This window comes from Marmota monax, unplaced genomic scaffold (assembly GCF_021218885.2).
Source record: "Marmota monax isolate L192 unplaced genomic scaffold, Marmota_monax_Labrador192_F-V1.1 WCK01_AAM20220418_F8-fsc00304, whole genome shotgun sequence".
NCBI classification, from domain to species: Eukaryota; Metazoa; Chordata; class Mammalia; order Rodentia; family Sciuridae; genus Marmota; species Marmota monax.
This window is the reverse complement of record NW_026694168.1, coordinates 1,297,281-1,311,651: the sequence shown is the minus strand read 5'-3', so window position 1 is coordinate 1,311,651 and position 14,371 is coordinate 1,297,281. Positions and strand designations below refer to the sequence as shown.

Below are 14,371 nucleotides of genomic sequence, written 5' to 3'. Positions count from 1 at the left end.
CTCCACCAAATAAAATTAAAACTCAATTCAAACGTCACTTTGGTGAAGCCTCACTTATTTCCGAATGGCTCTCTTTGCCTCCATAACATTTTGCTACTCATGCTATCATATCTTGTTTGTTTTTATGTCTATTTCATTCACTAGTTTATGAACTTCTAAAGGATGGCCACTCTCTTTTTATCATTGTCTAAAACAATGTTGGGTACATAGTAGAGATTCAGTGGATATTTGCTGGGTCAGCTAAATATATAAAACAAGAACATTAGTTGATTTAAGAGCAATCCTTTTCCCCTTTTCTCTGTCCAACCCTAGATGAACTCAGTTTTCTATTTTATACACCATGTAAACAGTGCTGGAGAAAATCTTAAGTGAATAAATCTGTATCATTCTAAACTGATATTTCCCAATCTCAAATGAGATCTCAATATTGTTGAGCAATCTTCCCCTTTCAATTCTTAGCTGATGATCTGGTCTCATATTTTGGAGATAATGGAAGTCACTGCAGTATCTAGAAATGACATCCATAATCTTTCTTTTCTCCTACTTCAACATTCAGTGTCTTCTCTTGGTTAAAATGTTGCATTACAGGGCTTAGTTCTAGAACCTCTATTTCACAGACCTCCTCATTTAGATACATTCATTTCCATGATTTCAAATACCACCTATAATAACATATTTCTTTTTTTCCAGCCTAGGCTCTGATCTAATATTCCATACAAGAATATTCACCTACCTCTGATCTAGCTACTTAGATGGTTCATAGGCAACACAAAACAGACATGCCAAAAATCAATTCATATCTTCTCCCCACCCTGAATCTAGTCCTCCTACCATGTCTCCTTTCCCACTACCCTGATTTTGCTAAATGGTTATATCCATCATCATGATGTATAAGACAGAAACTAGAAACTTCACCTTTCATTAATTTGAGTTTTTTTTTTTTTTAATGCCAAGTGTTATTCTAGGTAATGAAGCTATAGTAGTAACTAACACAAAATCCCTGTACCCATGGAGCTTTTGTGTGTGTGTGTGTGTGTGTGTGTGTGTGTGTGTGTTGGGAGTAGAGGGAGACAGAAAGAAAAAAGACAAATATAAGAAAAGCATGTCAGTAGGTGATGAGTGCTGAATGGAATGTGGAAAGGGCAGTTACCCGTTTTTCTTTCTTTCTTTCTTTCTTTCTTTTCTTTTTTTTTTTTTTTTGATAGGGTGAATGGAGAAGAATCTGACTGGTAATAAATATCTAACAAAAATAAGAAAGTAAAGCTATAAATAAATATTTAGAGAAATACCATCACAGGTATAGGAAATTGCAAGATCAGAGACCTTGAGGCAGGAATATTTTTGGCATGTAGAAGAAGCTAGTAAAGATAGAATGAAGTGAGCTTGGTGGAAAATAATAGAATATAAGACACATCAGGGGCCAGATCCTATAAGGCCTTCCACTATTTTAAGGCTTCCGCTTTTAGTGTTGTCAGCAATAACAACAGAAAAGGATCTCTCTGGCTGTTCTTTTAAGGGACAAACTACAGGAATTAAAGGTAAAAGCAAATAAAACAAAACAAAAATCCCCCAAACAACCCAGCTAAGATAACTGCAGTAATCTAGGTAAGATAATGGTACCCTGAAATATTCAATACCCTTATGATGCATTAAAATCTAAATTCTCCTTGTATGCTCTGGCTTTGGCCTATATCTTCAAATTTAATTTGTCCTATTCTCCTTTTGTCATTTTATACGTTACTCAAACTGGCCCTTCCTAGAGCACTTTTTATATCATTTTTAATTCTCACCTGCCAAATTTACCTATTCCTTGGTCATAGCTCAGATGAACCCCAGGGTTACTTAACTACTGAGCCATATCCCAGCCCACCTTTTTTTTTCAATTGTAGTTGGACACAATACCTTTATATTGTTTATTTATTTATTTTTTATTTGGTGCTGAGGATTAAACCTAGCACCTCGCACGTGCTAGGTGAGCGCTCTTCGGCTGAGCCACAACCCACCCCAGCCCTCCCCATCCCTTTTTACTTTTTATTTTGAGATAGGGCCTTGCTAAGTTGTTCAGGCTGGCTTTGAACTTGCAAGTCTCCTGTTTCAGTGTCCCAAGTTGCTGGCATTATAGGTGTGTGCCACTATGCCCAACTCAAATGTTACTTCTGCTGAGTAAGATGCCCAGTGTAAATTAGGTGTTTTCTGGGCTCTTGTGATTCACTCACAGCATTCCATTGTTTCCTCTTCTTGATGCCTAATGCAATTATGATTAATTTAATGCTTATCTCTCCTGCTAGACTGTAAACTCTGTGGAAATAGAAACTGCTTTGTTCATGATGTTGTAATTTGTGCTCAGAGTGAAAAAGACACTCAGTAGGGCCTCAAGAAATATTTGCTGAGTAAATGAACAACATCATAAGTGTATCTTAGTGGAAAAATTATTTAGCTTGATTACCTACAATATTCCAAATATAATATTCTCAATAATTTCTAGTTTTGAAAACCAACTTATTCAAGAAGGAAAAATACCTACCAGTGATGCTCAGAAGAATGAAACAATTTCAAAAAGGAGTACTTGAACTATTTTGAACATTATTACCATTAAATAAATAAGTGTTTGTATAACTTCTTAAGGGAATTGATGAGCTATAACCAAACAATAACGCTATTTTATGGGAGTATCATGAAATATAGAGACCATTCTCTTGGCATAAATATAAAAACTTTTTTTGGGGGTGGTTTTAAAAATTATTTGGTGGTCCTAGGTATTGAACCCAGGGTCTCATGTAAGTCAAGCAAACACTATTCTATTGGGTTTAATCCTCACCTCAAAAGCTTTTTTTTTTTTTTTTTGGTGGCAGAGGGTGGCCAGGGACTGAACTCAGGGGTCGTTACTCACTGAGCCACAACCCCAGCCCTATTTTGTATTTTATTTAGAGACAGGGTCTCACTGAGTTGCTTAGTGCCTCACCCTTGCTGAGACTGGCTTTGAATTTGCAATCTTCCTGCCTCAGCCTCCAGAGCCACTGGGATTATAGGTGTGTGCCACCATGCCCGGCCTCAAAAGCATTGTTAACAAGTGCTGGGGATATAACTTAGCAGTAGAGCACTTGCCTACCATGCACAAAGCTCTGGGTTCAATTCCTAGCACAACAAAAACAACTAAAAAACTTATTTTTAATGGTTGTGTAACAATGTGAATATACTAAACTATACATTTAAAATGGTTCAAATGGTGAATTTTTTTTGTATATTTTACCACCATAAAATAAAATGTATTTAAAGCATTTCTTAACAGTTGATTAGCATAATTTGAAAAAAATACATTATCTCAGAATGTTCTGAATAACAACTCAATTTCAATTTATTAAGTTATCTTAGTAACTGGAAAGTCACTTGAACATTCCTTGCCTCAATTTCTTTATTAGTGAAATAGGCATGCTTAGGCCCTAAATCACAGACCTCTGAAAAGAGAAAGTTAAAAAACTAAAAATGATATGAAAAACAGCTTGTACTATGCAAAAAAGGATACTGCTATTATCCGAGACTACAACTTCAACACTGGGCTACATGTTTTAATAAGGGTATTATAGCTAGTAATTTAGATATTACCATTTACAATGGTTTCAGCAACCATTAACCCTTTCCTGTCCCAAATAGTTTTGTTTATAAATCACTGTAAAAAAAGTGATTAATAATATTTTGCAATGTTTCTTAACAGAATACTAAACTTAAAAAAACATTTGCTATGAAAGTGACAATGACACCTAGAAAGTTGATCATGTTAAAAAAAGCATAATCATAAAACTATTTCTACTTATAAACTAAAACAGAAAGATGATCTCAAGATCAACTGTCTTAAAAGAAACAAAATTCAGTAGAAAAGAGCCTTTAATAAGCACAGTTTTGACTGGCTACAATTTAAAAGTATACTTTTAAAAGAAATAGGCAATGGACATCAAAACAAGCTCCAAGAGAGATCTGGCATAACTTTCATTCTTTCAAGAATATTTCAGTCCAATCTCCTAAATTTTCTAGTGACCATTCAATCATACCAATTTATAATTTAGAATATAAAACCGAAACACTTTAGAATCTTCCAATCAAAAAAGTGTTGAATGATATTAATATACATTTAGTAAATGAGGATGTATTATTTTAATTAAGAAAATAAGCTGTGTGATTTAAGTAACAGAAGTAAAACTGGAACCAGTTTTCCTTTCTTTTCTTGTGGTGGGTAGGTAAATACTGAGCTCTCACTATACATCACTGACTGACATTTCTTAGGTTTTTCCTTATGTTTTACTAAAATAATAATTATCACAATCAATACAAGATGTGTATTGTAAGATGTGATCACTATAATACTATCTAATAAGAATATACTCATCTCTTGATATTTATGGATATCAAAATTGCAGATGCTCAAGTCTCATAAAATGGTGCTGTATTTGCATATAACCTATGCACATTCTTATATTCTAAATCATGTCTAGATTACTTATAATACTTAATATAACATAAATGCCATATAAATAGTTGTTATACTATATTTAGGGAATAGTGAAAGGAAAAAAAGTCTATATAAGTTAGGTATAGATGTGTTAAAATTTTTTTTTTCTATTTGCAGTTGATTGAATCCAGGGAAGGCCAGCTATATTATTATGGTGTTGGCTTTTTTTTATTTTAGCCAGAGTAATATAAAACCATTTTGTATGTTAGAAGCGGATGCAATTATTTATAAATCCTTAAAACAAATTATGTCTCTGTGATCTACACTCATGTCATTTTCCTGTCATAGAATGAGGGACAGAAAAAATACTTAAAAGTCTGTATTAATTGAAAAATAAAAGCATTAGTCCTAGAGAGATCTACTTATTAAATGAGAAGGTAAAGAGCAGATGAATCCGATTTCCTTCCCCCATTTAAGAAAGGCATGTTTTCATGAGAAGAAATCCCTAATAACCAAGTTACGTAACTACAAAGGCATTCTTTTAGAGTTACCATTTCTCTCCCAGTTGTAAATATTAAATTCCTACAGAACTATACTATACAAATTCTTTCCTAAAATAATCTGCCTGAGAATACAGGTTCTCCTTCGTCACCCACTTCTTTCTTTCTAAATGGAAGGGATACTTCTTTGATGTCCATGTTGAGAAAGCGAATGGCTCTAATGCAAGATTGTCCCTCCACTTTTTTTTTTTTTTGCTTTTTTAAAAATGGAAAGAAGACTTGATTTTTCATCTGATAGATGACTGAATAGATTTTTTAATATATCTGTGCGTGTGTATACACACAGAGACACTTTTTTTTTTTTGTTTTTGGTAGCACTGGGGAAAGAACTCAGGGATTGGTGCATGTAGGCAAGCGCTTTACCAGTATATTCTTAGCCTGATCAACATTTTTTAAAACGATAGTTTGCTATGCAAGATTTGGCACATAACTTGGAAGAAATTCAAACAATATCCTGGATTAGACTAAACACTTGGCCTGGAAAGAAACAGTTTGAAGTTTTAGTTAGCCACATTCTCAGTTTATCAAAAGAAATTATTCTCTAGAAGATCCTCAACTTAAAAAAAAAAAAAAAAAAAAAAAAAAAAAAACTGTCATATAACTCAGGGGGCAAAGTTTTTTTTTTTTTTTTTGATGGAAACTATATATATGTATTTTAACATAAGGTTGCTAATTTGTCTAAGTAGACTTCTGAGAATTTGTGTTCCAATAAATGCAAAAAGAAGTTCTCAAGGTAAGAGTAGGGTAGTGTTATATTTAATCATATTCAAGCTATGAAGCAGTATAACATAGAAATGACAGTTGTAGTAAGGACTTTTTAAGTTTTAATAAAGACCTAGTGTTGTTTTTTTTTTTTTTTAAGAATGCTATTTCTGTGTAGTATTACTCATTTTCTTAAATTTAAGTGTTTCAAAGAACTTCAAATTTTCTACTTAACATTCTCTAAACTTAATAAATTTTTTTCTAACTCAACAAATCACAGAAAAAAAGATAACTTTTAAAATGCTTGGAATCTCGATTCATTTTCTATTTTATGACAAGAATAATAAACAAGTCCTGATTAGTTTCACTTTTCTCAATGACTTCCTACAATCTATTTAAGGGGCCCTGTCAAGTAAAGAGTTTTAAAACAACCATCTTACGCTGTGCTGCTTTCCAGTGGAAAAGACCATATCATTCCCTTGCTTCAAATCCATCTGAAGAGCTGCTTCTTCCAGGAAGCCAATCATGAGCCTCCTAGGTAGGCCTTGACAATGAAAAAGACAAGGGTTGGAGTGCTCCTGAATCTACCGAACTAACGCTAATTCAAATTACCTCCAAAAATGCAAACTGTAAAACTGGACATTCTTTAGATGAAGTAATAGATTTGGGGCACTAGAAAACTATTTTTTAAATATATTATTTGTACCTCCAGGACATGGTGGTAACTACTCAAGAGGCTGAGTTCTGGGATAACCTGAACTGAAGAATTTTGAATTTTGGAGCACCCTGAAGACTGCATATAAATAAACAGTTATACTTTATTATATTCTTTGTCTATCAGTTTGCCTATGGAAACCTAAACTATCACAGCTCAGAAATGGAGCAGATGATAAATAACCATGAATGCAGCAACACTAAGTGGGAAAAAAAAAAGTACATCAAATTCCTTTTTCTCATTCACAAGGTCTAGTCAAAATGGAATAAGAGATTATTAAAAAAGGAAAACAAATGTTGGGGCCATGGAAGACAGAATATTTCAGGAGTCATTCTGGTTAACTCTTTTAATTAAAAAAAAAAAAAAAGACTAACACAAAAATAGTATCAACCTAATCACTATTCTATGAGTTTTATATTTAACAACTCACTTAAACACTTGCAAAACTCCTAAAATATGGATACTATTATTTTCTTATCATTTAAAGACAAAAATGAGTTGGGGAATAACTTGTCTAGGGCAACACAGTTAATAAGCAGGACATCCATGTTTTCAATCCCGGTATATAACTCCTTAGGACTGCTCTAACTTGTAATTTTTTTATGTGGTTTTTCTGTTCATTTTTTAAAGCTAGACTTTGGTTTTCAAACTGTCCCTCAGAGTCCTAGGATTCCATGAGAATGTTTCTGGGGCCGTTAAATTAAGGAAAATAAAGATACGCAGATGGGCTTCTGGGAACTCCACCCAACCAAAGCAATTTCACTACTACCACTGCTTAAATATTGGGGATACAATTAAACTTTAAGTTAAAGAAAGGTTTTGATGCTATAAAGCAAAAAGTTTAAAAGTCACAATGTCTAGATAATAACATTCATAAAGGTCAGGATACAAGTCCAAAAATATTTCACATATTTGATGTTAAATAAATGTTAATTTAATAAACTGAAACTACATGGCAATACGTTATCCACTAAAAAAGTTAATATTCATACCATTATTACATCAGAGAAATACTGAGTACTGATATAATTAAATAATAACAATTATGTTACATGACATTTAGCTTAGTTTTCAGTCATGGGTGACTAAACAATTTCACTATCTCAAAGCGACTAATGGACTAAGCATCACTCATTCTCAAACACATACAAAATTGGTATGCTATTCACACATACCATTTTTTGTAGATATATCAGACTAGCTGATGTACTAAAGTGACAACTCACACTTTTTAGGTTCACTGAATTATTTTAAGTGGTTATACTAAAATACACTATCAGTAGAAATGTTATTTTATACTATTTTTAGAAGCTCATGAATGTATTCAATTTTAAAGAAATTACAAGAAAACTTGGAAAAAGCATAATTGAGTAACGGTATTTGAAAACAATTATTGATAAAATCTATTTTATTAGTTATCTCTTAGTCTTCTCATCTATGGACCTATGAACATGGATGTTTGTGAAGCAGAGGAATATCATTATTTTGTATTTCCTTTTACAATGAATTTTCAGCTTGAGAGCTGATGTCTAAATCAATTTAAAACCATAGCATTTTAAAGAAAACAAAACTAAAGTCCTAGCTTTCCTAATTCTCAATTTGTATTAAAAGTCAAAAGCAGCAAAACAAAAGTCACTTTTTTCTTCTATGACTTGTCTGCAGAATTTTATTTTAGAGAAAGTACAGTTTCCGAAAGATACAGACATGAAATAATATTCACTGCTTAAAATAATGAGTGCTTAAGTTTTCATAAAAAATCTTTATGATTACTATCATAAAAATTACAAACATCACTCTTGTGTCTATGTCTCAATTAAAATGGAAGATAGATAGGATGGTGAAAAATATTGACAGGGTAAGTGGTAGATCTGCAAATTTATTGTAATAAAATAGCTTTGAACAGAAGCAAAAATGAATAAAATGAAGTTTCTTACACCTTAAACACAGCATATAAGAAAGCTATTCAAATGCTAAATCTAGCTCACTTGCTTGGTTAGATGATTTAATTTTAATACCCATTTTGAAAAACTGCAGTTAATCATACGGAAATTAACTAAACAGACTATGTTAAAGGCACAGGAAACTAGAGAGCATTACTGCCTTATAAGGAATTTAATTTGAAGGCTGGCCAGAGCCTCCCATGAATGATTAGCTTGAACACTCTGGTTCTCTTCTGATAGACTCAAATTTCTATTGTCTATGTTGTAAAAATATTTTCTTAATCTTAATGAAAAAGCACTGAGATCGATTTTCTATACCAGATTATCAAAACAAAACATCAAGCTAATATCAAGCCTCAGGAGTCAAAGTAATTTTGCTATTGTGAGAGTAAAGAGTTATATAAAATTACATGACTTTGGGACCCTAAAAGAAGGTTTTCTGGTACTGGTGCAACCACATTTTGTATAAAGTACTTTCCAGAGATTATATGAAAGGATTTTTATGGCCAGGGAGGGTAGTCCAAACACAAACCAAATTATAATAAGCCTGTTCTGTCCCTTTCTCTGAAAGTTTAGTACTCAGTATTTTACTTTTGTTATCTAAAGAGCTATCAGGATAATAATAATTTTAGCGTGGTCTTCTCAGATGAGTTCCCCCTTCTTAACTTCCAGAAAAAACAAACAAAAAAACTTATTTTGTTTAGCTAGAACAGGAATACTAGAAAAATAATTTTAAATAAACTAATTCACATTAAGGAATAAACAGTATTACTCATTCAAAGAAGATTTAAAGAAGAGTTTATTAATCTATATTATATCCACTTAAACAGATATGCTATTTTGTGAGTGGCTCAATTCTATACAATGAAATCAGAAAATTACTAATTAGGTCTCCCCCTTCTCCCAAGTTTCTAAAAGGTTACTCCTGGCCTACAGTTACCCCAGTTAAATTTTAATTTTCCAAGAATGCTATAAAGACAATGGTTAATTTAGGAGACAACTGGATTAATGACAATGTACAAAATAATTCACTTAAAGATGTGTTATAATGTCATCAATTCTTGATCTACATGTTACCTACATATGTGAAGGTTGATTCCTATGCAGAGGAGATTCAATATTAAAATGTGAGTAGAATAAAATATTCAGACTAAAAACTAAAAATTCAGAATTCACCAAAAAGATTTACAAGAAAAGGTTAAAATTCAAATATCAAGAATAGTCAGTTTACCATTATCCTAGGCTTTTTTAAACATAGAATTTTATCTGTAAAAGGGGAATGGAATAACTATCCCTAATTTTACACACAGTGACAGTGATATTAAAATACATCTTTTATTACTTTACAATCAAAGTACAAATTTAACAAATTAAGTCAGAAGGGGGTATAGAATAGAAAGAAAAGGGAAGTGACATGAAAATGGGGTGGGGTGGGGATAAAGGCAGTAATTTCATACATCCCCAAATTAAAAGATATCGAAGGCAAAGTGATTTGTTAAAATATGTATAGAAAAGGTCCACAAAAATTTCCCATTTTTAAAATTTCCCATTAAGGTTAAGGGCAGGGACAGGAGGTGACAAGGGAAAAAAAAAGCATTAGACTTCTACTGAAGAGAGAGATCTCACTAGTTTACTTTTTTCCTTAGAGAGCCTAAGCTTTCTGTTAAGAATCACATTTTTGCATGAAGTACTATTTAATCTACTCTACAAAATGGTCATCAATCATATGCTACCTAATTGAGGAACAATAAAATAATATTCTACCACTAGTAGTATAATGAATGAGTCAATGTGTGTACATAAATTCCCCAAATACATCTAATACTCATGTTCTGATATGAAAAACCTATCTATTATTTTTATATCAATAAATTCCATGAGACATGAGTTTCACATTGTTTAACAAGACCTACCTGAATAGCTGAGTTCATGAAACACGTATTTCCCAAGTTACTTAGGCCACAAAGGCCCGGCTGTTCATTGTTTCTTCCAGGTTCTGAATAATCATAGTTCTTATAAGCAGTATATGATGGGAGACAATAATTTGAGTTTTTCACACTGGAAGAAAGAAAAAAATTTAAAATGCAGCCAATTACATTACAATATAGTTGTAATGAACAGAATACTTCATTTTATTTTTGAGATGGTTAGTCATTACATTTCTTTTAAGAAACACAATTCAGGTACTTTTAAAGACATGATTCTCAAATCAATTAACCCCTCTAAATTAATGTACTCTTTATCCAATCAACAAAATTACTGCAATCAAATACCACACCAACCAATATAAACCACTATTATATCTTTCTACCATTGATTAACAGGAGCAGCATCACAGCTTGCTCCATTCTTCATTGCTCCATCAAATTTAAAACATTCAGATTTTAAACACCACCCGCAGCAATAAATCATCTCATTTATGTTCCTTTTGCATCCAGTAGAGTGAGAACAGTAGAAATAGGAAGAGTTGTGCTTTAGTTACAGGTGAGAGCAGAGATTTCCAAGGCCACTGTGACATCACTGTTCTGATGCACTGAAGATTCTATTTATAAATTCTATGCTAGACCAGCAAAATCTAGTATTCAAATGCAGAAAAAAGTCTAGGTGATCAGGAATGCAAAAAAGTGATTCTAAGCAAGTACATTCCTATATTATTTACCTTGCGTTTTTCTTAGCTTGGTAGAATAATACAGGTTATTTAACTAGATAAATATTAACTCAGGATAATTTGTACTCTCAGTGTAATAAATGTTAATCTTAAAAAAGCTATTATCTAAAATTTAGAAAAATCAGGATAATTTTTGAAAGAATTAAGAAGTCCATAAATAAGTTAAATGGTTCCTTTTTTCTACACATAATAAAAAATAAATTTTGTGGAAAAGAATGAATTCTCCCTTAATTTTTAATAGCCTACCTATCTTATAAAATATTTATGATGGATAGTTTGGACATAATTCAGAAAAGCATACTTTCAATCATTCCTTTTTACTCATTAGAACAAACCTGAATGAGAATCAAGGTCATGTGCTAAAAGCAAATAATGATGTAAATAAAATACAGTTTATAAATAAATGTGATGAATCAGTAACTCCACTTATCTCCTCTGGCTATAATTTATTCCTGGTATTATTTTAAAACAATATAATTTTTTATAATTTAAAATAATTCATTTTATTATTTTATACACTATACTATCCCTAGATTATTATAATTTAAGTGAACTATACTATTGCATATTTAACAAAGGCTTTAGTAAATGTAAACATACCCCTCCAAACTGAACTAGTAAAACACAATATAAAACCAAATCAATCCCAAATCATACACATTAATATTATGCATTTTTTCAGAAAAAGCTCCCTTCTCTAAACAAAAAGACAGACCCAACTCTCAAAACAATCCACCTTACAAAAGAGCAGTGCCCAAAGAAATGCAACCTTGATCAATTCAAATTCAGATTAGTAGAAATTTGTTTTAAACTTAAAAAATCAAGTCTTTTGTATACTTAAAAAGTCTAAGAACTGCATTTTCTGTACATTGTACACATCATAGAGAAGAAAAAAATAATATGTATCTATATGGGTCTGATGGTAAAATTATAGTAAGATGTAAGTAGCCAGAGCACATAGGGAAGAATGCCCTAACACAGGCTCATACCTACCCGCCTTCCCATGTAAACATTAAAAACACATTTACATGCTCATTCCAAAAGTATATATTCAGATTTCTGACTCTTTAAAGGGTATCTATGCCTTTGTTTTAAATGACAGGGTAAGTATAAAACTTGCCCAAAGACTGCAATAGTTTAGATACTCAATGATAATAATGAAAATCAATCAATTTAAAATACTTAAATATTATTGATTCATCACTTGTATTTCATATGTTATGTGCACTTTAAATTATATATTAAAGTTCATCATGGAAAATACCAAAACTAGCAGTTGTCTACAATACTTCAAAAAAAATACATGGAACCTAGGTCCTAAAGAAAGCCTCAATGGAAGTCTTTTATGACCACATCTGCTAATTATTTCATTAAAAAAAAAAATCTAGTTATCATCTTTTAAGCTTATGCTACTTTGCAAAAATAAATTTACAGAAGTATATGGGAATTTTAATACAATGCTAGATTAATTCTATATTATAAATCTATCCTCTTTAATGAAGATAAATTAAAAATGCAACAGATTTTTATAAAATCAAAACTTATCTTTGTATAAAAATTTCAATCAGTACTGACTCTTGACATCATATATATTTTAATATTAATAACCATAATTATGCTCACTTTGTAGTTAATGAAACAATTGTCTCAGCTAAGGAACTTGTCAAGAGTCATATGGCTAACTCTTCTGTCTCCAAATCCACAGTTCCTGTTTGTGCATTAATGTTATACAGGGAATCATTTCCATTTCAAATGAGAGATTTAAATAAATTTAGAAAAACAGAAATGTGTTCTCATGTGGAATGCCATAGTCCAGAAAACAAATACATTAAAACATTTTTAAGAAAGTGTTAGTAATATATCAACTCAAATATAGCAGGAGAGAACTATGCAGGTGATAAACCTATAACCAGAGAAACAATTTGACAGACATTAAAAAATGCACATAAAGTATAATTGAGACAACTATGGACCTACAGATAAAATTACATACAGTAAACAAACTGTACTTCACCAATGGACTCTTCACAGTTTTAGTTTTAATAAAAACTTTTTTAACTTTAAATAATTCCAAGCATATGGTATTATCTTTATAATATTCTTATTTCTGGAAATGAAAGTTTTATATCTTAATAATGTATAAGTACAGGATAGTTCAAGTCTTGAACTTGTAAATATATTTCATATAAGCTTATGTACTATAACTACTGATTTTACTATATAATTTATACTTACAGAATATTTCCACATACATGAATTTTCAAGAATGCACTTAATTTAAAAAGGCCATTCATTATCTATTAACATACTTTCAGAGAAACTATGCTATTTCCATTTGAAGCTTTAAACTTCCACACGTAGAATGGAAATATAAGAAATAGACTTTCACATAAAATAACTTTTTGTTCAGAGTTTTAAAGGTAAAAACAACAAAAACTCCCTTCCATTCTATGAATGCTTAAGTTCTATGCCTAAGAAAGGTAATACATAAATAAAATTTACTTTTAAATTCAAAAATAACCACAGCATGTGGATTCTCAGTAGGTTTTCACTATTAAAATTTCCTAATACAAAAGATTGTTTTACTGTCTTGAATTTAGTTAGCTAAAAATAAAATCTAGTCATAGGAATAAAATCATTAAACCTGGTTTAAAATTCCTGTAGTCAGAGGTTTTGATATAAGATCGTACTACCATTTTTATTATGTTGGGGAGGAAATGGATAAAAACAGAAACACACAGATTCCAATCAAAACAGTCTATATTCAATACAGTATACAAACAATGTTAAAAATCTCTCCAAAGAATGACCATAAATACATGTTATACCTGTAAATAAATTCTTTTACAACAAATGTGGGAGTGATTTACAATTGGTAGGAACACAAGTTAAGACTTTATCTCATACAGGAAAGCTTTTGATGAATTAAAAGATATTACATAAAATACAAACAATTACAGGATAATACTGTTTCATCCTTTTTGCCTGTGGATATATAATTTTAAATAGAAAAAAAGTGTTATACTTTAACTTTGGATATTCATGGTGTTTTCAGTATTGTAGTGTAATGCTAATACACAAAATACATGTATCTTTATGAATTACTGATATAAAGATGTAAATACTATTTTCTAGAAAAGCTGTACTAATATTCCAACCATGAAAGAGAATCTTATAAGAATGAATAAGACTGTGTTTAAGTTTCTCAATGTGACTGAGGCAGGAGAAAGTAAACAAAGTTTTTTTTATGGTTTTAATTTACAAAACTCTAATTGGTGATAAATATGACATTTAAAATGTTTATCTTACGTTTAATTCCTTTATTTTATTACACATTTATAT

The 14,371-nt window shown here is 31.0% G+C and overlaps 1 protein-coding gene across 3 annotated transcripts in view; it reads right to left on the bottom strand.

Moving 5' to 3' along the window:
* The window catches only part of LOC124107713 (ubiquitin carboxyl-terminal hydrolase 15), a gene marked incomplete at its 3' end in the record, with an annotated part of 108,825 nt that overhangs the window by 25,212 nt on the left and 69,242 nt on the right, over positions 1-14,371 (bottom strand). For all 3 annotated transcript variants that reach the window (XM_046465878.2, XM_046465879.2, XM_058585995.1), the window contains 1 exon segment: positions 10,275-10,419. In XM_046465878.2, coding sequence (XP_046321834.1) covers positions 10,275-10,419 — 145 coding nt within the window.